The sequence below is a fragment of the Pyrgilauda ruficollis genome, unplaced genomic scaffold (assembly GCF_017590135.1).
Source record: "Pyrgilauda ruficollis isolate IOZ18807 unplaced genomic scaffold, ASM1759013v1 scaffold40, whole genome shotgun sequence".
In the NCBI taxonomy this organism is placed as follows: Eukaryota; Metazoa; Chordata; class Aves; order Passeriformes; family Passeridae; genus Pyrgilauda; species Pyrgilauda ruficollis.
The window spans coordinates 5,459,721-5,487,572 of NW_024525490.1; the positions used below are offsets into that span (position 1 = coordinate 5,459,721).

Here is a 27,852-nt window from a genome sequence, read left to right on the forward strand (position 1 = left end):
GATGTATTATAATGAGGCATGTTTTGCAGAGACATTAAAAATCAAGGCCCACAAAAATGAACTATTTGTGGATTCAATTCACCAGTGGCATATAAAACTCAAAACAGAAGGACTGAAAAGATAATAAATAAATTTCCAAATTTTGTATCTACCCTCCCATAGTATGCAGTCTTATTTTTTATTGTGTGGTTCAGTATTAAAAGAAAAGGATTCAATAATTCTTACTGTATATAGACAATGAAGGCATGCACCATGAGAGCTGTGGCTGTGGCAAAGAATCTCAACATAAATTTGCACACTTCTGTTTTTCCAAATATAAGGCTTTCCTGGCAGGCAGTCAATCATGCAGGAATTGCCAAGGCTCTGTAGATAGGGCAATTATAATTCTCTGTGCACTGCTGCTAGACCACCTGCACGTTCACATGTGATGGAAGTCAGATTGGAACCCAGCTCTCAGGAGATGAATGCCAACCCACTGCTATTTACTATCAGCCTGTTTTTCATTATCTTTTATTCTAATTAAGAAACACTATTTATAACTACACCTGACAAGCAGCTAAGCATGCTGGAAACTAGCAGATGTACCTTGTGCAATAAAATTTGGAATTGAGATATTACATTAATTTTGGGGGTGGGGGGATTATACAAAGCCCATATTTTCATGTATCGTGCTTTGCTTTCAGCAACATCGTATTGCAGTTGGAAGTGCATAATGTTTTGTGATGATATGGATAGAGAATGTCAAATTCTGCTTCAGATAATGTTTCCAATATTTTTATTGGAAGTATGCCTGTAGTTTTTTCATTAATGAATTCTATTAGATTCATTAAAATAACATCTTACTTGAAAAAATATTGGAAAATAAAAATTTAATGAAGTCAAATGAGTCATCATTTCTCTATCAAAAGTCTCATCAGAAAACGAAAGGAAAAACAGTTCTACCACTTATTTAAAAGAACAGTTTAGACCACTAGCTGCAGTATTACTCCAGCTAAACAAAATACAGAAAATTATGAAAGAATATAACAGTTACTCTAGCATGTTTCACTTAATGGAAGCTTCTAGGAAATATTTTAAATTCATCTGCTTCTGAATGGATGACAAACAAATAATCACATGCTGAAGCAACAAAAATAAATTACTCTGCCAACTTCCCTCTGAAGTGTCATCATGCAGGATGGCATGTACTTCAAAACATTAAACTTCATCTCCACCTAGGCTCAGGACTGAGTGAATTTTACAAGGAAACCAAGCATTTCATATTGGAAACACTAAATAGTGAAAAAATATTTTGATTTCCAGTGGTACACATTTATTTGTTCACTTTACTGGAGCACTAGTGAACAACAAACTCAGACTTTTCATGGTTTAAAGACAGGATACTCCCTATGGCATCTTCTTTTTGTGGTGGTGGTCAACAAAAGTTGAGAATTTAAAACTAATTGCCAATATAAACCATGCTGCGAAAACGTATCCCATGCACACTTTTGAAAACATTAGTCATAATTGGATCATTTTCACACCCACAGCAGGGTAAGGCAAAATGCAAATTATTTTAAAACAAAATATCATTTGAGGGCAAAACTGTCTCTCAAGGCTTTCAGAATAATAGGCAATGGCATGAAGATATGCCTTAAATCAATAGCAGGAAACCAGGCAAGAGAAATAGCTAGACAGGAGCTCTGCAGGGCAGCATGGAAACAAAGTGGGTACTAAAACAAATATTATTTTTCATATTTTCCCAGCAATTATGCTCCTCATCCAGAATCCCTAGGAAGTGCCTGAGGTTTTTGTTATACTTCCAGCACTGGCATGTAAGAGTTTTGATTCCCCTGACCTCTGAATACAAAGTCACACACCGAGGTCCCTGCCAAGCACGCCTGTAGTCTGGATCCTTCTGGGATCTCCCGCGGCAACATCCGAGGGAGGCAGGCAACTTCCCTGGCAAGGGGCAGGGCGCAGGTGAGGGCTGTGGGCACAGCAAGCGAGCAGAGGCTCTGCAGCCAGCAAAGCCAGCAGCTCTGCACGTATTTACAGCGAGGTCAATAACTGGGCTCAGGGCTGCTTTTGGGCACACGGAGGTCTGGCACGTACAGTAAGCACAGCTTTTCTCCAAGTAACCAATTCCTTTGGGAATGACACGAATCGGCAGGCCGGTTAGGGTAACACAGATGAAGAGCTCATTTTGTGTTGGGAAGGAAAAAAAAACAAACCAAGAGATGAAAGAGGACATTATGTTTTTCATGCAAAATGAAAAGTTTGCTATGTGATTTCATTAACAAAAGACCACGACAATATGTACTCGGGTAAAGAGAACAACTTCTGACCTTGAAATTGCGTGCTAAATAAATTACCTCAGAGCGAAAGTGATGAGTTCTCATGACAGCATCTGGAAGGGAAGCAGAAAGACACACAGCTCCACCAGCTGCACCTCGCATTTCGCCCCGGCTAACGGGTTTACCCCAACACTCGCCCTGCGGCGCACACTCCGGGACGGCTCTGGCCCTTCAGGCACAGCCGGCAGCTCCGCCCGGCATTTATATTTAATTCATCGGGAAGAAGTTCGGCATAAAGTTCTGCTGCGCTTTGACAGACCGGGGAGGGCTGGGAGGCTTTCCAGCCTCTCACCTCTCTCCCTCTAGCCGAGGTTTCGCTGAGGGGATGGGTGGAGACAAGGCTGCCGCAGTCCTGGGCTCGGCTTGAATTTTCTTTAAAGCCTTTGCCCGGCTAAACCGTGCCACGGCGGCCCTCCGCCGGCAGAAAGCTGGGGATGGGCCGGGGACACCCCCCGCCGCCCTCAGGGAGCGGCAGCGTCTCTTACCTCGGCTCCTTGAGCGACCTGAAAAGACGGATTTGATGGGATGCCTCCCTTTCTGGAGCCTGCGGTGCCAGCAGCAGAAGAATAAAATCGTGGCAATGGTCCCCAGCAGCAGCAGGAGCAAGAAGAGGGCGCACTGGATGCTGTAGGGTCTCAGCAGCACCAGGAAAGCCGCGGCAATCATGGCTCAAGCGCCCGGCTGCCCCTGTGCGTGCGCGGGTCTGCGGCGAGCGGCGGGGGGCCGGGCAGCGCCGGGCAGCCTCTCCCCCCGGCAGCGGGGCGGGCATCGCCGCCGGCACCGCGCTGCTGGAGCCGGCAGCCGGGCGGGAGGCGGCGGCGCGGGGGAGGAGGAGGAGGAGAAGGAGGAGGAGCGGGATGAGATTCAGGCCGTGACTCAGCAGCAGCCGCCGCCGCGGCGATGGTTGCGGTGGGGCTGCCCCTCCGTGCCCGCACGGCTGCCGGGAGCGGCGAGCGCGGCGGGCAGAGCCGGAGCGCCCGCGGGCATCGGCGGCGGGGCGGGGCCGGGCGCCGCATGGCAGCCGGCGCGGGCACGGCGGGGCGGGGCGGCAGGAGGAGGAGGGGGTAGAGGAGAAGGAAGAAGAAGAAGAAGGTGCCACTGGCGTTGGGAGGGAGGAAGGAGCACGGAGCGGTGCATCCCGCCGCCGAGGAGATTCGGCGGGTGACATCACCGCTGGAGCTGCTGAGGGCGTCGGAAAATGGCTGCTGCGAGGTACCGGGGGACCCCCGAGGGAAAAGAGGGGCTGCGACCGAGGGGCGCGCGGTGTCGGCAGCGGCGAGCGCCCTCGCAGCTCCGTGGGGGAAGGGGGAGGGTGGCGTACCCTGGACCCGAGGTGTCGGTCGAGGCCGGTCTCCTGGCGAGGAAAGGGATTGGGAAACGATGCTGAGACCCACCCTACAAGGTGACCAGGGCCCTGACCAGGTGCGGTGCTGCTGCCCCGTGTCCCCGATGCAGCCGGGACGGGGCGGCGTGCGCGCTGCCCGGCCGTGCCCTTGGCCAAAGAAAGGCGCCGGGGCTGCAGAGCAGCGCCTGCAGGGACCCTCGCCCTGCGGGAAGCTGCAACGCGCTGCAGCCAATGTCAGCCCCGTGCCCTTCCCTCGCCGCCGGGCCGCAGCATCAAAATCCTGCCATGTGCAGGTGGCTAATGCAGATGGTAAGAAGAGTTCACCTATGTCGCTGTTTCTACCTCTGTAGTTGCTGCTGTGATAGTCCAGACTTTCAGGGACTGTTTTAGAGGTGTTTGGAAATGCAGTTCTAAACTCCCTCAGAGACACACAGAAATAAAAAAAAAAAAAATCACTAGCTGAAAATATAGCCAGGTACCATTTTGCATTTATTCACGGTACTTGGGGGAAACTCATTCAAGGCAAAATTCATGTGTTTTTCATGCATCTTTGATGTGAGCACATAAATATGTAGAATATTTCCAAAACTTCATAGAAATAATTAAAATCTCGGTGTAAATATTGGAGAAAGATTGAAATGTTACTGCTTTATATGACTGGAACGTAGCTGCAGAAAAGCGTACGTGTAAATTTAAGTTAAACTAAAAAATATGCAAGCTGGAAAGACAGAGAGGGAAATGTATCTGTGGTAGCTTAAATAAGAATTGGGAAAATAATCTCTAGATTAGTAAAATTAATTTGTCACTGGCCTAATAACATTGTAACGCTTTACTGTACCCTTAAGGTGAAGGAAATCTGTTATCATCGAAAGATGCTCATGATAGCGGGAGAGGGGGTGTAAGTAAAAAAAGAAAAAAAAATTGGAGTTTAGGTCTGTAATAATTTATTCCAGGAATTTCATATTTTTTCATTCTATACATCAAGAGTAAGCCAAAATAGTCTGCCCTATTAGTTTGTAAAATGGAAAGTTGCTACATTGCAGCCATGGATTCAAAGCTTTCCCCACTGCCTGGAAACTACCAAATGCTGTAAGGTTGTGTTGCATCACGTGGTGCAATATTGAAATCTTTCCTAATACCGCAGTACACTGCAGTAGAATGGTTTTAATGCAGATTACCTGAGATTATTCAAGCAGTCCACGTTACCTCACTGAAACATGAAGGAAATTGGTGTGATCCTCCTGGCATCGTGCTGCAGTGCCACGCTGCAGGATATTGCAGGAGAGGAAACTTTTTGACACCTTTAGCTCTGCACTGATTTATTGTTTCAGAGTGGGATGATAGAGCAAAACTAGCACAGCAGTGACTGCATGGTAAATCACGGAGAGCTGAGGGGAAGTAGTTCTTTTCACATTGTTCTCAGTTGTGTAGAAATCATCTGACAGACAAATCTCTAGTGAAAGCTTTTTAGTTTAAGGTTTATAGCTTTTCCTTTCTAAGAATTAGAGCTCACTGGTGTCTTGAGGATAATGTTTTTTCAAAAGGATATAATACATTTCATGACAGCTGCTTAATTTTTTTTTTTTTCAAATGTGAAAGAGTACAGTTTAGTACAAGAAATGCTGACATGCATGATTTTTCAGAGAGCTGCTGCTCCAGGCTTTTGAGTCATCTATCTCACATGTACACCAAATTGCTGCTCTGGCTTTCTTTATATTCATTATTGCTTTGTGCTTGTTGAGTACTGCAGGGTATGGTAGTATGGTTAGAATATTACTTCCGTGTCAAATAAAGTTTAAATTGCTAAAGTTACTACACATTAATAATAAGCAAATTATATGTGCGTAGATTTTTTTTTCCCAAATAGTAATAAAGAGAATTTAAGAGAAGTTGTATATGTCTCACATTTTTAATCTAAGATTCCTTACAGAATGTTTTTTAGGGGACTTTTCCGAAATCTTAAGGATGATAAACAGAGAAGACAAAAGAAATGAAGAGAGAAGGTTAAAACAAAACCTCTCATCTGAGATTTGACCTCAGAAGGGAAATCCTGGAGGTGAAGCCATTGCAGAGAAGAAGTAAAAGAAGGTAACAAATCCTTGAGACTAACTGTGATAATGGTGATGGGAGGGGAGGTCAGAAGTTGTTGAGAAGTGAAATTAAGTGTTTTATAATCCAAGAAGGCAGTTATTGATTCTGCAATAAGCAAGGGGTCCTGCTGCCATTTTAGATGTAATGTGAGTGCACTTTTGCAGAGTTGTGAGCAGGTGAGATGTAGGGTCCTACGGATGCTTGTTTTGATGGGGACCAGAGGCAAACAGAGCAGTGACAAAGTCACTGGCACAGGTGAAGCTTTTGGTGCAGTGTGGGAAGCAGCCTTTCACTTGAGCAATGCTGAGGGAGGAGGTGATGATAATTATTTGGTCAGAGGGATCCAAAAGGGAAGTTCTGCTTCAGAGAACCACAGAGAAGAGGTGACCAGCAAATTGGAAGTGGAAATGCACAGGAGGATGTTTCTGTGGTTGCAATTACTCTTGAATGCAGTTTACCCATTTTCCCAAGTTGGTTAGGCAGGGAAACAACGTGGAAATTGTGTCAAACTCCTGCAGTTTAATGTAAGAGTTGAACAGGGAACGTGCTGTAGCAGCTGCAGCCCTCCTGCAGGGAGAAAAGGCAGTGTTGACCTCAAATATTCTTTCAGATGGTCTCTCATGATAGCCTGTTCTGACTTAGCAGTCTCGCCCAGCAAGGCTGAAGGAAAAGATCCGTTCTTCCCTTACCCTTGTCCTGCTTGCAGAATTGCAGTACAGTCTCTGGGCCAGTGCATATTCCTTGATAATTTAGGTGATGTTCGGCCACACCTTTTAAAATAAAACTAAAAATTCTAGCTGAGTGCCATAGATTAGGCTGACAGACAAACAAAAAATTGTGAAAAGAAAATGTGATGGCATTCTGAGTGGAGAAACCATGTCTTCAGAAGTCTGCTGGCCTCCCCCAGTGTGAGCCATGGGATTCAAGGGTAGTCCACAGCTCTGTGAAGGTACCTCTCTGCTTCTGCAGAATGAGGCCTTGTAGACCTCAATTTGCAGCTGTAAAACTCCCTGTGTCAGTGAGCTGAGGGGAAAAAGGTCACATGCTGCATCTACTGATGTGGACATAAGAATACGAGATGATGCATGAAATTATTTCAGAAGAGTAGCTGAGTGAGTGAGAGGGTAAGATCATCTTTTCATTGATGTGTAGCTATGCTTTAAGGACTATGTTTCTACTAATTAATTATAATTGTGTGAAATATTCTGCCTAAATGACTACTTAACTGGTAAGAAGGGTTCTCTAATCATCTAATACTTTCTAACAAAATATTTGGGTTTTTCCTCATCAAACAAGAGCCAAAGTAAATACAGTCAAAACCAAAGAGGCAAGTAAATAAAATACAGAAGACGGAGTAACTGTTATCAACTTCCTTCAATGAAATAATTTACTTTCCCCCTCAATATTCTACTCACAGATTACATAATACCATCAGTGCTACGCTAGCAGCTTAAACATACCATAGGAAATGTTGGGAGAGTTTCTGGTAGATGATTTAACCTTATAAAACACGTTCTTAGTAGAAAGAATAACATTTGCTGGGTTGATATAGGCAACCCATTTAAAAGAAATATGTTATGTGAAATGATAAAAACCAGCAGGATTAATACAAATCTTCATTCTGCAAAACTTGCTAAATTGTTTACTCCATACAGTGCTTTGTATAGTTAAAAGGCACACTAACATTAGTTAATTCTCACAAAATCTTTGAAATTAGGTAAATGTGTATTGTTATTTCAGATTAATTGAAAATAAAAGGTGAACTATAAATTTAAAGGTTGTGTGATTTACCCAAGACCAAACTCTGTGATTCCAGTGATACAGACTAAACCCCTCTGTGGCTGGAACATTTTGCCATCTGCAGGTGTCATAGATGGCCATGTAAAACCAAATTCTTGTCAGCTTTATATATGTAGAGGTTATTGTCCTTATTTTGTGGGTTCATCAGCTCAAACAACTTGCATATTTAAATTCCCTCTGTTTATTAGACTGAATGTAAATCAAATGGAGAATGAGCCATACAGTTGTACGCGTTGCTGGAAAAATGCTAGCAGGGATCCTGTAGGCATAAATTGACTTTGTAGACAGAGAGGCGCTGTTCTTGAGCCTAGATGGAAATATACTGCTGAAGCTCCTATGGCACTTTTTTTTTATTATAGCAGCAATGTGCCCCTTTGTCCTTGCTTAAAATTTGTTCTGTATTCATTTTTGGCAGTGTTTAGAGTAGCAGTTGTCAATCTGTATGTGGCCTTGCATCCCAGAGGGAATTGCACTTCATTAGTATTTTAACTATATAATTAAAAGTTGTTTAAGGATTGTTTCAGACTGATATACAACACTAGTCATTCCACTTTTATATTACTTCATAAAGTTAGGTTGAACTACATACAGTAAAAAGACATATAATTTTACAGGAAGGGAAAAAATAGCTCTAGAAAGTTTTGAGTTTTTTATCCTTGCAGGAAAGATGCATTGCTGTCAGTTCTCTGAAGTGCATGCAGAATTACTCTTAGTTGAAGGAATATTCCCTGGAGTAAGAGGGCAATATATATGTCTCTTTTTCTAGTTCATGACCTTTAATAGTAATGCAGATTTTTTTTCTCCTCCTAACTACCAAAATGCTGCAAAACCAGAGCAATTGGGGAAGAGATTTGGAGTAAAAGAGCGAGCACTTTGAGTATTAATCAGGCGTGACTTTTCTTGTATGATCACTCACCTATGACAGCCAGTAAAGACCTAGAAGTAGAGATAGTAAAGATGTTGCTAAGTTATTAAATACTGGCCAAAAATTGAGCCTGGAATTTTCTAGCTGCTATTTCACTTCTTTGCTTTTAAGAGTTGAAGGGAGAATGCCACCAACAGTAACACTTTGGGGTAGAATGAAAGATATAGTTTCTACTGCCTTATAAAAAGAGTAAGATGTATCCTCTTATAACCCCTCATATCAGGTTATCGGAATAAATCCAATTTGAAAGTATGCTTAATATTTTTTCAGCCTTTTAGGAAAAGTTTGACTGCTTGGGCTCTTGCATGGAACAAATGCACAATTATTGCACCTCAGCAGAGATTTGCATGTGATCAAACTTTCTCTAATGATCCCATAAACATCTTTAGACAAGATAAGTGATGCATCACTGTTATTTAATGTTTATAATTTGGAAGCTGTACCCAAGCCAGGTCATAATGAACACGACCAAGTGTTTGACATTACAGAGCCATGTTGACTGTTTCTTCGTCCAGGCTACTTATTGCTTCTAAGTGTTTGGATATATTAACCTGCATGGAAAGAGCTGTCTTGAGATTATTCAAACTCCTGTAGCATAAGTATTCAATAAATAGAGATTTATTTCTTGGACTGTATATTAATACATTTTGTTGTGCATGGCATTTACAAACAAGCAAATTGAAGCAAGTATTAGTTCTCCATCTGTCAGCTGTGAAATAGCTATTTAGTAAAGATATTAATCTGTCATGTAGAATTAAGATAGCTTCCTGCATCTTACTTGGCATCTTGCTACCTTAATATGAATCTTTCACTGAGTGTGGGATTGAAATACAGATAAATAAATCTACATGGTTTATAGGCATATGAGACATCTAGGCTGCTATTTAAACTCGGCTAAATCATCAAGGTTCAGAGAACAATGCATTTCCCTGAATTTGTGTTTAGTGCTGTTTGAGGTGCCTAGAGTTAGTAACCACCATGGTAAGCACAGAAGAGGGTCCAAGCCCTGTGGGAAGTCTGTTCCCATCAGAAGAGGCAGCTGGAGGCCTGGCATGATAACTGATGGTATCTAAGATTGCACCATGCATTTTTTTTTTAGACCACTGAATTGAACCCTACATTCAATTTTTTCAACCCTACAGCAGTTGAGAAAAGCTGAATTGCTCTCCATGAAGCTTTAACTGTGTTGAGTAGGGGCTTCGCACTTAAGCCTGTTGGAGCTGCTCAAGGCTGAGACGTCCCTGAAAGGATGACAATTGTGATAAAAAAACCTGTGGGTGATTTGTACTTCTAGAATAGCAGCTGCAGGCCAAGCCAATAACAGTGGTGCTGGACACCTGCTTAGAAAGCCAAATTGTCCCCTGCATCTCCAGTGATTACAGCAATAACTTAAGACACCTGGTGCACCAGTGACACTTAAATGTAAGCATCTTAATCTAGAGCTGAATCCTGCACTGAAAACCCAGTAATGATGCTAGTTTATCTTGAAATCCGTTAAAATGAATGCCCTGTTTCAATGATAGCTGAATAAATGATTGATTAGAACAAAAGTTTAGTACTTCCAGACATATTAAATATACTTGCTTAAAAATTTATTATTCAGCCTTTCCTATCACTCAACACATAAAATTAATCATCTGATGCAAAAAAACAGAGCTTTTCCAATGGATTTCTTCAAGTTTTTCATTTAAGCCACAGTCCTACAAAGGACTTTTGCATATTTAGGTATTAGTGTTATTTTATAGAACTCCTAGGTTGCTAAAACATGGGAGGAGGGCACTATTGTGAAAAATTAGAATGGCTTAATGAATTCCTGGGGTCACTCAACAGATTTTAGAATGTGGTTACAAGGTTTGCACCAAGTTCTCTGTGTAATCCTGTGAGTTGTAAATGCAGCTGAGACTCTAAATTCAAGGAGGCCATTGGGGTAAATAAGGCCAGAGCTGCTGCTTTACCATGAATAGCATCACTTCTTAGAAAAGTATCTCAGGTTATTTCACAGAGAGTCACACCAGGATAGTGATCTGCAATGAGGAAGTGACCTCTTGAATACCGGGAATAAAATCATAGAGTTTTATCCTTCCTGTGGAAGTGGGATCATTTCTGTGCATTTATAGTCTTAAGAGTTGCAGTAGTGTCCTGATAGATGCTCCCCCAGATTCCCAGCTGAATTTGGAACACAGCGATACTGATGGTTCTGGAAAATCTGTACTCTGTATTTCTCAGTTGAGAGCAGCAGATTTGTGCTTTTGAATCATCTTTTCCCAGAAATGACTAAGATATTATGCTGTAAATCTTTTGAGCAGTAACACACTTTTGTATTCTGACAGCACCTAATTCCACTGAATTCATTAGTAAATATTACACTGGTTTCAGGTAAAAAGAATTAGAACCTGCAACAGGGCACAGAACTTATTTAAATATGGTCATGTTTTCCATCATACACTTGCTATTGGGAACTTTGAGACTTCAGTGCAGCCCAAGCTTTTCATCAACATTGTATTTCATATTCTGACAAGTTCAATGTAAAATGTGACAGTCTAAATAACACAAACCAAATCTGTCACTACCACTTAGCATGCTGTATTGGAAATAAATAGGTTTTTATGAGGTAGATTTATTTTAAGACCAGTTAAGTTTGGGTTTTGGTTTGGCTTTTTTCCCAAGGAAAACTGGGATAATTGAAGGCTGAACTCAGAGGGTAAATAATATAAAATGCTAGTACTTAATAAAATGTTAGCTTTATTGTGTATTTATTATGTATTGCATTAAGGCTACAGATATTTGGCCTAAAATAAATCCCCTTGCATTCCACCTGGTCCTCAAAAATCAGATGGCTTAGCTTCTGATTAAAACTCATTCAGCATTACCAGCCTGGTTGAGTTCAGTAAGAAATTGTATGATCAGAGACTTGCAAATAGTGCAGTTTTTCAGTTCAGTACTATAGATCTGAGTTCAATAAAAACTTTCACAGTCCAGATTCACAAAAAGTACAGTTTCCTGAAATAATAGGAAAGCAGGTTCAGGATTGCTGGTGATACACTGTAGTTAGTGCAATCCTATCACTACAGCAGGTGATAGTAACACAGCTCTATTACCGATATATAGATAGAAATATAAAAATATTCCCAGGTCTTTACAATGCACTGAAGGCACAAAGCTCGCCTGGAGGCATCCCTTCAGGGCAGGAGGACAGTCCATCAACCAATCCCAAGTAAGCAGAGGTGATTTCCCCTCTCTCCTTTTTTCTTTCTTTGCCCCAACCCCTCACTTCCTTTATGCCATAGGTGGGGTTTTGAGTGTTATGATTGTACATGTAAGGTGTGTTTTCACTTTTCTTTATTTGCATCCTTAGGATGTAAAAGTTAATATACAAATAGGCCTTCATGAATGTCTTGGTTATTTTCAGTCAGAATTTATAGTTGACACAAAAGGTCCTTCACCTGCTGAGGTGGCAGGAAAGGCTGTCTGACCTTCACTAGAAAGTCTTTGAGTACAACTTTGTCTCCTTAAAGGACCACATTTATAACAGGCTGCTTGCACAGTGGCTGGTAGAGAGGTGCAAGTTTTCTCTGGGGCTTCCACTTCACCCAGGCATCGTTCAGTCCTTACACCTTGCACAAGCCAGGTAAGATAGCAGGGGCACATCTCATGTTTTTCTCAACCAGTCTCATCAGTTCTTTACCGACTTAAGGCAACTCTGTATCAAGCCTGACCATTTCCCATAATTATAGATCCGTGGTACATGGTTGTGGCTCCTTGATCTGTGGTACATGGTTCCTTGATTTGCTGAAACCAGTGTCAAAGCCCTGTTTTAAGCCAACAGAATCAGAGTCATCAAGTGGGTACACAATCTCATGTTGTGAACTTGTGACACTTTGCACTGTGTTTACTGAAAGGAAAGAGAAGTAATGATCTCAGCATGCCATCTGCCAGTTCTCTGGCTGAATGGAACAGACTATGTCAGACAAGGGGTGAGATATGTCTTTAAGTGACCTTTGTGGATTTTTGGTGGCTTTGGGCTTCCTTGTTTGGTTTTGGTTTGGTTTTTTGTGTTGCTTAGTAACAATATAACGATTACAAATTTATAGTATTTGTGCAGTATGTGAGGTGTTAACATGTTTGTAAAAATTAAGAGTCCAATTAACATTTCCTCAGCAGAAATTTAAAATTATATGGCTCCTTCCTTTTCCTTTTTTCCCTTCTACAAATGACCTAGAATAGTGAAAAATCATAAATTTGCATTTCAGTATTACTCAAATCAGTAGTGTTTTTAAATGCAGCATGTAGCAGAATTAAATAACTTATAAAGCATAAGTGGCTTTCAAAGGTCATATAATATCTTTGTGGTTAGTAGCTGCACACAGGGTAATGCCTGTGAATGATAATGCTTCCTCCAAATGAACCACTGAACTAAGCATTCAGTGTCAGAAATCTTACTTCATGACTTGCAGAACTATGTTAGAAAGATTTAAAACAGAGAACCAGATACACTCTGATGGATTTCTTATGCCATCCTTTCAGATCTCTATAACTTCTGCTGGTCTACTGGAATCTATCCTGCTATTGACAATCTGTTCAAAACCATAAAAAGGTAATACAACATAGGTTGGACCAGGCCAGCTTCTGTAAGGAGACACACCATCTCTGTAGTCACTGAGTAGTTGGTGGAGAGAAATAGGCTCTCCCAGACAGTCAGTCATCTGCTGTCTTTTAGACACGTGTCATAGGGTGAGATGAATCACCTCCATTTCTGCAGTGACTGAGCCAAATGTGGCTAGACAACCTCTCCCTTTTAAGGCAGTAAAAGTTTGGTGATGTTTATCCCAGTCCCTAAGTTATTTTGTTTGTTTTCTGATCATGCATTATATTTTGCCTTTGATCTGTTTTGGAAAATAAGATCTTAGAGGGAAGCATCTCCAGCAGTTCTTGGACAAGGTTCACACTGACTCCTGTGGGAGGTCATGGTGAGAAAACACTGCAGGACTTCTCTTCCAGAAAGTGAAGTGTTTCACTATTCCTTTTCCTTATTAGCGACATTTTGTTCTACCTTTCCACTCCCTTTAATCACTGCTAGAGATGATGCCAGCAGACAGTTAGGTGTTATCCCCAGGGCCCGTGGATTGTCACAATAAATTCTGTGAAAAGACATAGTTTGATTAATGTCTACTGCAGGAGTTGAAGGCATTGCTCCATAACATAAAAATACTTGCAATCAACTACTACACTCTGTTCCGATGTGATGATTCACATTTGGCAATGTCATGATTTCATCATTTTGCCCTATAACACAAGCAGTTGGGTTTGTGTTCAGTAGAGCTGCAGCAGAGAAAAGGGGGCCTGCTCAGTTTCTGTTGCTGCCCTGCCTTGGTCCCTTTATAAACAGCAGGACATTCCTTCTCCCAGCATGCTGAGAGGATATGGCAGCTGTTAAGGCCCTTAGTGAAATTGGTTTAGCTGTTAGTACACCCTCTGACCACAGGCAAGAATCTTGTCAGCTCAGAAGAATTTTATATATAATGTAGATAAATTGCTGATCTCCATGTCCTGCCATGCCCATGGCAAAAATTGTCCTTAGCTTAAAGAGGCTGGATGTATTTTCATGGATCCAGGTGCTTGACTGTGTGAGATATTTTGTTGTCCATGTGCTTCAGTGTCTACCAGTGACACTAGGCTGCTCTCATGGACTCTGAACATCCAGAAGTCCACATTTCCATTGGCTCCCTTAAGCTGTTGAAAAATGTAGGCATGTTTGATACCTTCCAAAAGCTGTTGGATTTGGTAATGATGTGCATGGTATTGGCACAGTGTGTACGTGACTAGCCCTGGTGTTTGATGTGGGGGATCATCACTTGTCCTGCATGCTGTGAACAGCCTGTTCAGTGTACCTGTGGAAATCCTGGGCTGCCTTGCTAACCCTGTACAAGTTCAGACCACATGAATGTCCCATGGCTCAGAGAATATTTGTCTTAATACAAAACGAGAGACAAAAGACAAACTGTTAGAGGACTGCAGGGAAACATTAAAAAAATATAGAAGTCAATCAATCAGTTGTTACACTTAGCAGCTCTAACTTTGCTGCAGTTCTGTGGCTCTTCTGTGGGCTTTTAGGAGGGTAAAGAAGTAGGCTCACAACTGCCAAGGCCAAGGGGGGAAATATCCAAGTACTTCATTTGAGAATTGAAGAACTGGGTGGTGGAGATTGCTGTGCTGGGTTGATCAGAGGCAGAAGTAGCATCTTTGAGCCAGATGAGAAATGTTAAGCTGAGTGAAGTATATACTCAAAAGCATTTTGAAAAAGAAGGAAGAATACTGATTGCATACTCTGCCTGTTTCAAATTTGATATTTTGTTGTTCAGACAAACACGAAGTTCTAGTTTGGACCTTACCTGTCCATAGTGAGGAAAGTGCTGGAACTTTTGTTCCTTTGGATTCTGTTTTGTCTATATTTTTTTTTCATTTGAATGATCCCTGTCTGTGGTGTGAGGATCCATCCAGCAGGGATCAGTGGCAGAATGAGGTCTCTAGTGAGTCATGCCAGGCAGTGATATTCAGGCTGCTTCCTCTTCCAGAATTTGTATGGGATGGATGTTTTCTGATCTTTAAAGAAAAATAATGTCAATTCTTGCAAACACAGTCTCCTTTCTCCAGTAAGGTAATACTTAACAATCCTACTACTATCACACTAAGCATATTCTGCATAAAAGTTTGGTTTAAAACTCCTTTTAATGGTGATTTCTTATCTATACTGCTTCCCTCACTGTATTAGTAAACATGTTGACAAGACTGCAGCTGTCTTTTGCAAATTAACAAGTTCACCCCTGTATGGAAAGCCAGCTCTGTTGAGGCATAGAACAGACACGTGGAATTGTGGCAAACTGGGCTTCTGCAAATGAATTGACATTACTTTATAGAGCAGACAGATATTCTCACTTTGACATAATAGCTCCATGTAATTCTCCTTTTCTAGCTCTGAGTTACCTTTTTGACAGCCTCTGTATGAGGCCCTAAATTTGCTTCTGACTGATTGAGGCCAAGTCAAACGCAAATCACACTGTCACATCTAGGAATTCATGAGTTTTCTGCTCTGTGAAAGTATTTCACCTTTATGAATTGACCACATGTTTGCTGGAAAGAAGACTCAGGTTTGAAAATCAGATTTCCTATGCATTGATTTAATAATTTTAAAGTAGAAAATATCTTCTCTGAATAGAATGGCAACACTTAAAAGAAATGGCTACATTTCCAGTAGAATTTATACTTGCATGAAAAGCTATCATCCTAACTGGGAAAATAAAGCTCAAAGTACAACTTGTTCCATTCTCCTCGTAGAGAAATTCGGTGCTTTAAAAAACCCAGAACAGCACATTCCTTTAAAAGCATTGTTTTATGAAGCAAATGATATAAGTGTATATTTGGGGTTGGGTTCTCCTTGTTGCTGTCATTCCTCATGAAGCAGCCCAGCTCTGTTCGAGTCCTTAGCCTGTCACTTCTTTTGTACATCAAGTTTTCCACTGCCAGGATGTGTCATACCTCACCCACTCAGTTGTCCTGGGTAGCTCTGGGTTGGTTTTCTGTGGCTGCAATTGTCTTCCTGACCATGAAATGATAAACATGCATCCCATTTAATAGCATGAATAGCTAGCACTTTCCTCCATTCTAGGGACAGGTTCTATCACACCTGTATCTTTTAGTCAGAAGCTGGATTAAAAATTTTATTGAGACAAATGTAGTAGTAGTAGAGATCCCAGCCAGATTGAATAGAAGTAATATGGGAGCGAGGACTCTGTGAGTGAAAGCTGTTTTCTGTGCATAGTTTTGGAGGCAAATGTCTGATGTACAGGTGTTAAACAGACCACCTACCATCTTTGAAGGGGGATACAACTCACTGCTTGGCTAGTTTTCACTTTGTAGGATATTTTCATACAAGGTAATTACCAATATCCAGCAAAAGGAGGGTTGTTTGGGGCTTTTCAAAGGGTTCTCTTAACATCCCTGTGGCATGATACAGTAACTGCTCTTTTTCCTATGATATCCTTCAGGAAGTGTCTGTGTGACAAGAAAGCCACTTAACAATGAAAAAATTCACACTGTTTGATTTTGTAAATGATAATTCACTGCAAATTGGAGAGACTTCATGGATCCAGGACCTTCCCTGTGATGACAATGAACTAGAAAGACTTCTGAAACCTAATGAGCATGTACTAGTAAACTGGCCTGTGGGAGAAAGAAAGACAGAAAAGCACCTGGTGAAAGTTGTGTACATGAGTGGTGAGTGCAGTTCCAGAACATGTGTCTGATATGAAACCTCCTTTTAGGGCCTGATTATCTGTGCTTTTAAGGCCTGATTTTCTGTGCTTTGGCCTTTTTCCTTTCCATCACTTCAGATGACCCCCAAGAGCTGGTGGAAATGATGCAAAAGATATTACGAGCAGATGAAATTACAAAAATACAAGTCCTTGGAAAAGGCAAGAGGAAGAGGATAGAAATGATATTCTCAGAAAGTGAGGACAGTGACCTGGATAAAGAAAAGGTGAGTTTGTGTCTTTATGTGCCTTATATTGTTAGGTCCATAAAGGAATGAAATAGACTGTAACTATTGATTCTTCATAATGTAACACACAAAGGATGTACAGTAAAGGTAGGAATACAGGCAGCCTTCACATGGTACCTCAGCACAATAACCTGTCAGAGTAATTACTTAGGCCAATGGATTTTGCCCTTTCCTGTGTCAAGAGACAAGTATTATTCGAGGCTTTGATGCTTTGTAGCTCCATTGCATTTTCCCCTGTAAGACAGAAATCTGACTAGTGCATAAAAAAGAGAAGGGAGCAGGTTTTCTGAGGTGTGCCTTGTGCTGAGATCTACTGTGACAAAATATAGGCAAGGGAAACATAAAAGTTAATAAAGTTACAGATACATTTTTTAAAACTACTAACCAAGAATGTCAAGTGCACAGTGATTAAAAACTTATGGTATATTATTAAATACTGTAAGGAAAGGCTCTATAGGAATGCAAAGGCACTGTTATGCACTTTTTACAGGGGAAGATGATGAAACATATAAAAAGAAAGAAATCATTGCAGGCATCTGCTCCTGCCAACATCCTGAGTCAACTTGAAACATCTTTAATTAACAAACAGGTAACATATTTTCAGCAATTTTAATGTATCAAGCAAAAACAGCCTGAAAGGTATTTTTGAGGGAGGCGTAGGATTTTTGCCATAGTGAAATTAACAGGTCTAAAAGATGCTGCTTTGGAAAATTGGTGAATAGGGAACAGACATAAGTACCTCACAGTTACATATTGCACTGATGTTTCATTTTTCATTTCAATAAGAATACTAATAGCTATGTTTGGTAAAAGCTTTTAAAATGCACTGAGTCTGTTTAAACAAGAGAATTTTTTGATTTAGCAAGATATTTTAATGTTAGTATTGATTTGTTTGGGGTTTTTTCCAGAGAGGACCATACTCAGGAAGCAACTTTCTATATAGTGAAAGTAGCAGTGATGATGAAGAGCCTTTATTTCAACTCTCCAAGGTGGAACTGTGTGCCAAAATTAAAAGTCTCAAGAGGAAGCTGACAGATACCATGAGAGAAAACTGCCGCCTAAGGCAGTCCCTGGTGATGCTTCAAGGTAAAGTTGGGAGTATTTTGATGAAGAAGAAAGCCTGAAGGTCAGGAAAAGCTTGATTTATAAGAGGCCATTTGGATGGGAATTATGGGTGCTCAAGCACCTGACATGATCAAGGCCTACCATTAGCATCACAGTCTGTGATACATGGCAGCATTTAATTCCAGCAGCACTTACACAGAGGCCATGCAATCATAGAGTTAGAAATGAAAAATGTGTCTAAATCCTGCCAGATGTTCCCAAGAGAACCTTTCTGTATGCTGTGTAACCCCTGTCTAAGCTCAAATACTTCAGTTACCAGTCCAACTAACCTTATTTACTAGCAGTCTTTCTTGATCAATTGATATTTCATTTATTCTGAAATTACTTAATTTCTAATTACTTTGGTGATTCCTCATTACTGATAATCTGAGTTAGTTTCAGATACACCAAATTTAATTCTTTCCCAGAGATGAAAAATTTTGTTCCTCTGTAAATGAACTCTTCATCTCTCAGTCATCATCTCTGAAGTGCCTCTCACTTGTCCCTATCCCTTACTCTGAGGCAGCCAGAATTGAATCCAGAATTTCAAACCACTAGTGAATGAATAAGGCTTAAAGAGGATTTACTCCTTCCCATGCCAGCTACACCACACCATCCCTAGACAGTCTGGTGGTATCTGTTTTGTTTTAGTGCCAGATGATTTTGCAACTGTTTATCATTTTCATTTCCCACCTGATTGCATTTCTTAACTTATTCATCTTGGTGTGAATCGTTCACCTCCACCTTTTAAAATATTATTTGTAAACGTTTTCTTTGTGTCTGACAACTTTTCTCACACATATAAGTCAATACCTTGTATCCTGAGCAATTATCTCAGTCTTTTACAGTATTTTATTTAATTTAGTGATTCTGTGTCTTGCTGATTTGTCATCTCTTGCATCCTTTTTGCTCTGCCTTGGTTCTTCTTAATGGATGCAATAAAAGTTTATATTTGAAAATATTACTTTGAGGAAAGGTTATTTAAAACATATTCTCTATAGATAAAAAAAAATAAAAAGCCTCTGAAGTCTGTGTGACTTCTTTGAAGGAAAAAACTCAGACATCACTTAGCCCACATTCAATAGCTTTGTGGACTTGTAGAGATTTTGAGATTGTAAAAAGAAAAAAGAGAAATAGTCTGTTTCGTGCCAGGATAAGCATAAACTAATGGTTCCTCTTAGCCTTGCACTGAACTGATCTATTCTAGAAACTGAGGCCAGATCTTCATGAGTGGGGACAGCAGAATGGCAGGAAAGCATTTGAGAGAGGAGAAAAGAAGTATATGGAAATGTCTTTGCTGACTACTTTGAGTCTTTTGCATTATGTGACAGGAATCTAATTGCAAAAATATCCCTGCTTATGTAATTGGAGTCTGAAAGCTTCCATTACTATTTTACCACTCACTTTTCATCTGATTTCAGTGTTGCCACAGGCAGTCACTCACTTTGAGGAACTGGTAGGGATGGCTGAAGCGCTGCTCAAAGGGGGAGTGACATCATCTACATCCAGTCTGCATCCACATGCTGTTTGGAGGGCATCTCACAATCCATTAGCAGATTCCTATGCAGCTATGCATAGTAACTCCAGCTCACCAATAACTTTGAATGTGGAAGATGAAGAGCAACAGACTGAAAAACAGGTCAGTTCAAAGGGAATTTCGGGCATGAAACTGTACGGTATAAAGTTTACCGCTATAGCATTATATAAAAAATAACCATTAGTAAAATAATTTGTCATCATTGCATTGATAACATAACTAATGACCTCCTTTTGTGCAGAATTCTCTTTCCATGAGAAGCATTAGGTTTTATTCAGTGTCCTGTACACACTCAAATTCACTTTAATTTCAGTGACCTTGCATATCTGTGGCTAAGGGCAGAATGTGGATGCATGAAGAAAATGCCAAGATCCAAGGATAACTTCCAGCCAAATTGTTTGGATGCCAGAGGGGAATAATAGTATTTCAAAGATAACCTAAGATGAATACCAGCAGTCTGTTCAAACTGTTAATTTGTAATTGGAGGCTGTTATGTTTCTTCTCCTGTTCCAGACACTGGCTAGCAGTTAAGTAGAAATACATGTATACAGAGATACTGAGTAAGGAAGTTCCCTTATTCTCTGCAATTATAACAGAACATGATAGAGAAATCTAAGGCACAGAGGCTGTACATGAAAAAAATGAAGGCACAACCAAAAGAATAATTCTAATGTCTGCATTCACTATTTACATAAACATTATTATGCATTGGGTCATGCTAATCCATGCAAATCATTCCTGTGTGTTGTCATGGAGCGCTAAAATCCAAAGAAGTCTGTTAAGAATTATCGTGGTGTGTTTTGACTGCATATTGGAAACCACAAAGTTTGACCTAACATCTTTAAAGAAATAAAAATACCTAATTTTCTGAGCAGCCTGCCTTACTTCATAAGATAGCTCAAAATTGCCTATTAGGAGAGTTCAAACTCTTTGGCTGTACCACTGCTGCATGCAGAAGCCACTCTCAAAGCCCAGGACCAGATGTCACAGTTCTTAGGGCATGTCTGCTCGCAGGCAGGAATATTTGCTTGGGCACAGTGCCATGCTACCAAGGCAGTACAGAAACCATGCCAGAACTGGACCACAGCCAGCCTGCATGGAGAGCAAGCAGAAGGATTTTGCTGTGTCTGAACATGTCCTGTCTCCACTAGTGAGTAATGAGGATGGTGAAGGGTTTGCTAGGATGCATGGGGTCCTTACTCTACCCTACAATTCCTTCTGGAAAATGATCAAGCTGGGTGTGTGGTCCCAAATGCTGAGCAGTATGCATGTGTGGTGTTATCTCAAGTTTGCAGAGATTACTTTTGAAATTGTGGTTTAGAAATAGAAAATGAAAAAGATATTTCAGTGCTATTAGTATATAATTTCTAGAAAATTGCAGTAGTTATGCCTGTGACCAATTTTGTTTTCCAGTTCAAGATCGAAAAGTGGCAGATTGCACTTTGCAACAAGAGCAAACCTCAAAAATTTATAAATGACTTGATGCAAGCACTTTATACACATGAATACATGGCTACACACAGCCTGACAGGTGCAAAATCCTCCTCTTCAAAGGATAAAGCGGCAAAACCAGCTATGAATCAGAATGAAGTTCAGGAAATCATAGGTGATGACTTGTTAAGTTACTCAATGTGGCTCTGACTTGACTGGGGGGCTTGGAGGGAGGGGCTGTCATGCTTAGCAGCTGGTCTACTCAGGTGATGAGCTGCTTCCTATTTCCTTCTTTAGCTACATGCTTTTTTTAAACCATCTGTTAAAAATACTGCCAGTGAAATGCTAAGTAATAATATTTCTATTGTGTGAATTCTGTGGGTTTTATTCAGGGGACTGCTCAGGAACAGTGGTATTTTAAATTGTTTTAGCCCTTGCAAGGTTAACCTGCAACAATCAAACTTGGAGCATGATGATAACACATAAGGAAAGGCAAAAAGAGGACATACTTGGATCAAATTTTAAATTATGTCTGCTGTGTTCTGAAGTTTAGTGAATGTTATGAATTCTGACATTTTAAATAGTGCTAGAGGCAAAATGAGACTGTATAGAAAGCAGAAATAGTGATCAGAGAAGCAAACAAAATTTGATTTATGCTGAGGTTTACAGCAGAAAATATTTGGTGCATAGGACAGAAAATAATTTCAGATGGAAGTATTAGCTTTAAAGAAAACAGTATTTTGTGAGCATATGAAGCCAAATTTTAATTGGATTCTTGCCTATAACTAAATACATGAACAATATAGACTTAATTACTGTACTATAATTCCTCCCCAGTTGGCATTCCCTTGGACTTTACAGTTCTCTTGGTTCCCTTCTCAGTTTAGCTCCAGTTCCTCTACCTTAGTACAGTTTTGTTGAAATTACCCAGCAGTTTCAAAAGTTATCAGTTGCAAAAACCTTTTTTTCTTAAGAACCTTGTTAGGAAAAAAAAAGGCCCAAAGTCAAGAGAGATAAAAGGAAAGAGTGTGTAGGATGGTAAAAATATATTTAGAGGCAGTAAAGATGAGACAGTTTCAGAATGACATTTGAGAAAAAGGAAAAATATTTAATGGGATGAGAAAAATGGGAGGACTCAATCCTAATGGTCTTTTTCAACCCAAATGATTCTAAATCCTACTAGGGCCTAGACAAATCTGAAAAGGTAATCAGAGAATGGAATACAGCATGTTGTGGAGAATTCAGTGACAAAGCCTATAAAGAAATCAAAGAGCTTTGTTAAGGTAAAAGAGAATACTCTGAAATTTAAACAGAAAAGTGTCAACATTATATAAGAAAAAAGAAAAATGAGAAGGAAGCTTGGGAGTTCAAGGACTGTAGAAAATGAGTTAGTAAATCAGATTATTTAAAGAAGATGGAAATTGTAGGACTTCAAAATAAATTAAAATTAAAGGGCAGGGAAATCAAGGGGAGGGAAGACGATGGAAAAGAAGGGAGCAGGAATCACATTCCTCATGTTGAGTCCTGTTATTATTGCATTCAAAAAATGTAGCCAGCAAAACAGAAGGGAAATTTTTAGAAAAAGTGACATCACCCGCAAATGAAAACTAATGAGAAAAAATAAAGCAAGATTCAGAGTCATAAGGACTGATGAGGATGGGAAAAGGACATGGGATCAAGAACAGAACATAGGGCAGATGATTAGCAAGCACAAATCACTCACTACAGAAGCCCTTGTGGCCCTGGCGTTCCTTTTTAGTCTGCCCAAGAGCAGGGAGCAATGTGGAAGGCACAAAGAAATACGGGAGCTGTGTAAAATCTAAGGAGTTTGTAAAGACTGTGAAATAACTAGAGTGGAAGCTGAAGTAGCTGGAACTTTAAAAGATGCAAGAAATATATTTTATATCACACATTTCTTGTTTCCCTTTTTTGAAGGATCCATATATATATATATATATATAATCTCTTTATTTTGCAGGAATCACAAAACAGTTGTTTCCAAACACAGATGATGCTTTAATTAGGCGAATGATGGGACAAAAACTGAACAATTGCACCAAGAAGCCAATTTTAAGCAAAGACCTTAACTCAGGTGCTTTTCAGAAACATAGTTTTTGGTAAGTCACATAAAAAAATGCCTACACTGTCTAATTCTGCATATTAATTCATAGTAATAAAATCTAAAAGAAGTCTTAAAATTTAGATATTTACCTACTTGGTATATGGACTACCAAGCCAGTAAATATTTCCATAACCTTGTACAAAAAGTACATAATACAGAAGCATACATTACTGCACCAAAACAGTTATTGGTTCCAGACAAAGCAGCATAAGACTATTAAATGACAGGAAGATAAAACAGAAGGAAACACATAGAGTTGCTTTGCTGTCTATTTTAGATTTGACATTATTTACATTTCTTATTGATTTCTGGTTCACCATGGACCAGTCAATTCCATTTTCATGTCACCTGTTGTATCCCAATTAACCCACAAGTGAATATAAGGAAAATCACACCTCTTTGCGATGTATTTATAAGAGTACTGTAGGTGAGCTAAGCTGGCAATCCTTTACTGCCAGAAGAGTTTAAATTATTGGGTCAGAGGAATTATTTAATAACATCTTGCCTATTAGGGGCATTTTTGCCTTTTGAATGAAACTAATATAAAATTACCAAACTCATGGCTACGGTCGGTGAAGTCAGCTATTGGCACAGTGCTGTTTCCACGTATACCAGATGCACACATGGCAGAATGGTGGAGCTGGAAGGCACCTCTGTAAGTTGGCTGGTCCAGCCCCTGCCTGCTGCTCCAAGCAGGGTCACCCAGACCAGGCTGCTCAGAGCCATGTACAGTTTGGTTGAGTATTTGCAAAGGCAAACTCCACCACCTCTCCAGGCACCCTGTGCCACTGCTCCGCCACCCTCACGGTGTTGGCTGATGTTCACACAGGACCTCCTTTGTTTCCATTTCTGCCCATTGCCTCTGCTTCTGCCACTGGGGCCCACTGAGAAGAGCCTCCATCTGCTTTGCACTCTCCCATCAGACAGTAGTGCACACAGATAAGATCAGCTCGAGCCTTCTTGAGCCTAAACAGGCTCAGCTGCTGCCTCAGCCTCTCCTCAAGAACCTGATAAGAAATGAGCAAGGAACAGGACAAGAGATTAAAATAGGGTGACAGGGAACAAGAGATTTGTCCTTACTTAGACTTCTCTGCTGAAGTAGCATTTTTCTTCTTCTTGGTTCACTTATCTCCTGCATGGCTTTAAAATCTGAATTTGAAAGTTTAAGACACTTCATAAGGAAAGAAACCAAAACAAAACAAAACAAAACCCCAAAAAACAACAAATAAGAAGTACCCCAAGACATTTGTCTGTGTTATGATACAAATGTTTGAATAGTGCTTTGCTTCTAAAATTCCTTTCCAAGCCACCTGGTAGTACTCCATGGACCACCAGTGGCCTGTGAATTATTACTTGAGAAATACTTGAGAATAACTGTTAGGATATTCCACAGGTTTTTCCATCTGGAAACAATAAACAATTGCACCAACCTGGCAAAAATTAAGTTTACTATGTTCATGCTTCTCTCCTAGAGATGAGAAGACTTCATAAATTAAAGGTCCTGTGTATTTGTAATATACAGTATGCAATGATTCACTGCAGTGTTTTTCCTTGTCCTTAACACAGACAGGAAAAATAACAGCACAAAACCACAGATTTTGTCTTCTTTGAAAGTATTAAAATCTTAAATATTTTCAATATTTATCTTCATCAGATGGATTAATTCATTTTGCTAATTCCTGAGTCTTCTAATGTACACAGTATTCCTGAAGCCTTGATAGGAAAACCTTAACTATACTAAGACAATTCTGAGTTCTTATTTAATATTGCCTTCCAATTTAAACCAAATATTTTAAAAATGCCCTTTCAGTATGTTAAAAATGCCCTTATGTCTGTTATTGATCAGTGCTTCTGTAAAATCCAATCCAACATCCATTGTGACCAATTCAGATATTGCCTGAATAGTGTCTTTTGAACTGATGCATTTATAATGAATTTTTTTACATCTGTTACACATTCTCTCACTGTCAAAGCAGTTAAGCACCATCTAAGTAATCAAGGTAACTTGGTGATTGCATTAACTCAGATGAGTTAATGGAATTAACTCACATTCTCTGTAAGAAAAGTAAGACAACTTAAAAGTGCTCATAATCTCACTGCTTCTCCTTCAGTCCACCTTCCAGCAATGAAGTACAGAGAGGGGTAGAGAAAATTCTGTTGTGCAGAACCTTTAGTAACCATTTATCCAAACAAGTTACTAACTTAAAAAACTAGTGTTGCTGCAGCTTTTATTTCCTCCCTTGCTGCTATTTCTTCCTTACTCACCTCCTCCACCTTTCCCCAGAGTAGACTTATGATCCAAGAGAAATAACAAATCCAATAATAACAAATCCAATGAGACAGACAAATTTCCATCTCAGATCCATGAAGCTGAGATGAAACAAGGAAAAGGGCAGTATGACAGTGAACAAATTTAGCTAGCTAATAAACAAACTCTGCAGCTTGGAATCTAAGAACAGTACTAATTGCACATTTCATGTTAATATCTCAAATTTAGTTATAAATTGTCTCGACAGTGGTTCAACAGCTGCTCCTCAGGGCATCATCTCTTCGGCTGTTCCTCCTTGCACACAAGACCAGCAGGATGATGATTCACCAGCTGCTAATGCACAACTTCAGCAAAGTGACAGCTGCCTGACTCCTCCACCTCCCACCCCAGAAGGTCAGCAGGAGTGTCCCAAACCCACTTCTTCTAAGGTGGAGTCTCAACTCGCCAGCAGCTCACCAGCGACCTCTCCCAACCAGGGTTGTGGACAGGATCTCAGGAATTCAGACAAGGAATAACAGGTGTTTCATTCCAGCTCATGTGCTCAACAGAGATTAAGAAACAATATAAAATAAAAAAGAAAGATCTAAATTGTACTAGATGTATGGTAGTATCCAACAGTGGACAGAAATAGAAGCCTGAGAACTTTTTTTTCTCAAACAAATGAAAAGCCCATAGTCTAGAAAAAAATTGAAGACCTATTAATATATTTGAATTTAAGATGTTATAAGATATATGCATGTTATACAGTAATTAAAACTTGTACTGAAGAATACAAGTAGAGTTCCCCTTAGTTAGGAAAAAACATTATTTAAAGTACTACCAAAAGAATATATATGAGGAACCATAATTCCCCTTGCTTTCACCTTGACAGCTGAGGCAAAACTGCTTAACTGATCAAAGAAAGTTATTGTATATTAATGCAAAAAATATATAGTTATATGGAGAGAAAATAGAAAGATCTCCTAGTGAAATGAAGACTGTGGCCAGCACAGGAGTAGAAAGCACAGGGCCACATGAGCAGAGAAGAAATGAAATAGATGTTTAAGGCTGCTACTCACTTGGAAAATAACTTTCTTAGGCCAATGAAACTACAACTTTCAAGATATCCACAGGAAAGAAGCTGTTATTTTTTAGCTTCTCAAAGTAGGAAAGGCAATGGAAGAAGCCTTGTTCCTTTGTAGCTCATGGAAGAGACCTCCAGGAGAGCCTATTTAGTTCTGGAAGCCATTCTCTCACAGGGATTCTGATGCTGGTACTCTGCTGGTTCAGCAGCTCTTACTCTCTTCTTCTTCCCTGACCATCAAGTCCATAGGATAAGGGTGCCTGGTCCCTTCGGTGGGGAAATAGAGGACACTTCAGCAGAAGCAACTAGTAAAGGGCAGAGTTGCCAGCTTCTACTCCCTGTGTTTTGATTTTGGTATGCTACCCCTTGCTTAGAGAAAAGGTGGACAGGCAGAATATTCCTCATGGGACTAGGACCAGAAAAATCCTTGCATCTGGACAGTTCCCCTTGGGATCTGACACCACTTCTTCCAGGAAGCATCTGGCAGTCACACAAACCCCATAACAGCCTTATGAGGAGGAGTGGAAGATACAGGGTCCCCAGGGCAGTGGTCACAGCACCAGCCTGACAGAGTTCAAGAAGTGTTTTTACAATGCTCTGGGATACATGGTGACTCTTGGGGTGTCCTGTGCAGGGCCAGGAGTTGGACTCAATGATCCTGATGGGTCCCTTCCAACTCAGCATATTCTGTGGTTTTATGATTTTTTCCCTTGCTGACTGATTTCAGGTTTCCAGTGTGCTGACATGGGAAGGAGAGAACGCTTGGGACTATAGCTTTCCTGTTTGAGTGTACTTCTCCCAGAACTGAGAGTACTATTAGCTGAATCTATTTCAAACATGGCAAACAAGCAACTAACAAATAAGACTGGAAAAATAAAATGACATTATGTTGAAGAAATCTAGCTTGATTTAAGGAGGATTTCAGGACACGTGAGTTACATTAATAAATTAGAAATAATGTTAGGGTGAATGCTAACCTTATCTTCAGATTTTTTTTTTTTTTATCAGCCAAATACTGCTGAAGGGAAGTGCTGCAAATCTGACTGTTCTAGAGCAAGGCACTAATAGAATGCACTGTGGAGAAGACTTGTTTGTGGGCTGGGGTACACATTAAGTGATTTGCTATCCTTTTTCATCTCTCACCTAACAATTTCTTGTATTTAGGATCAGGATGAAAGCAGGTATGAAATATGTTAGTTCGATCTCATGCTATTAACTACCATCTATAAAATGTAACAGAAGGATGTTTGCTATAATGTAAATTTTGTATATGTA

At 40.2% G+C, this 27,852-nt stretch overlaps 1 protein-coding gene across 1 annotated transcript; it reads left to right on the forward strand.

Annotated features, from left to right (window-relative positions):
* The first annotated feature begins 3,421 nt into the window (after window positions 1–3,421).
* On the forward strand, window positions 3,422–27,852 carry BEND6 (BEN domain containing 6). Its single transcript, XM_041477468.1, has 9 exons — window positions 3,422–3,548; window positions 5,612–5,769; window positions 16,540–16,768; window positions 16,885–17,030; window positions 17,960–18,137; window positions 19,577–19,794; window positions 21,106–21,298; window positions 23,102–23,240; window positions 25,762–27,852. Exons 3-9 carry the CDS (start codon window positions 16,573–16,575, stop codon window positions 26,027–26,029), a joined length of 1,338 nt encoding a protein of 445 aa, XP_041333402.1. The 5' UTR covers window positions 3,422–3,548; window positions 5,612–5,769; window positions 16,540–16,572; the 3' UTR covers window positions 26,030–27,852.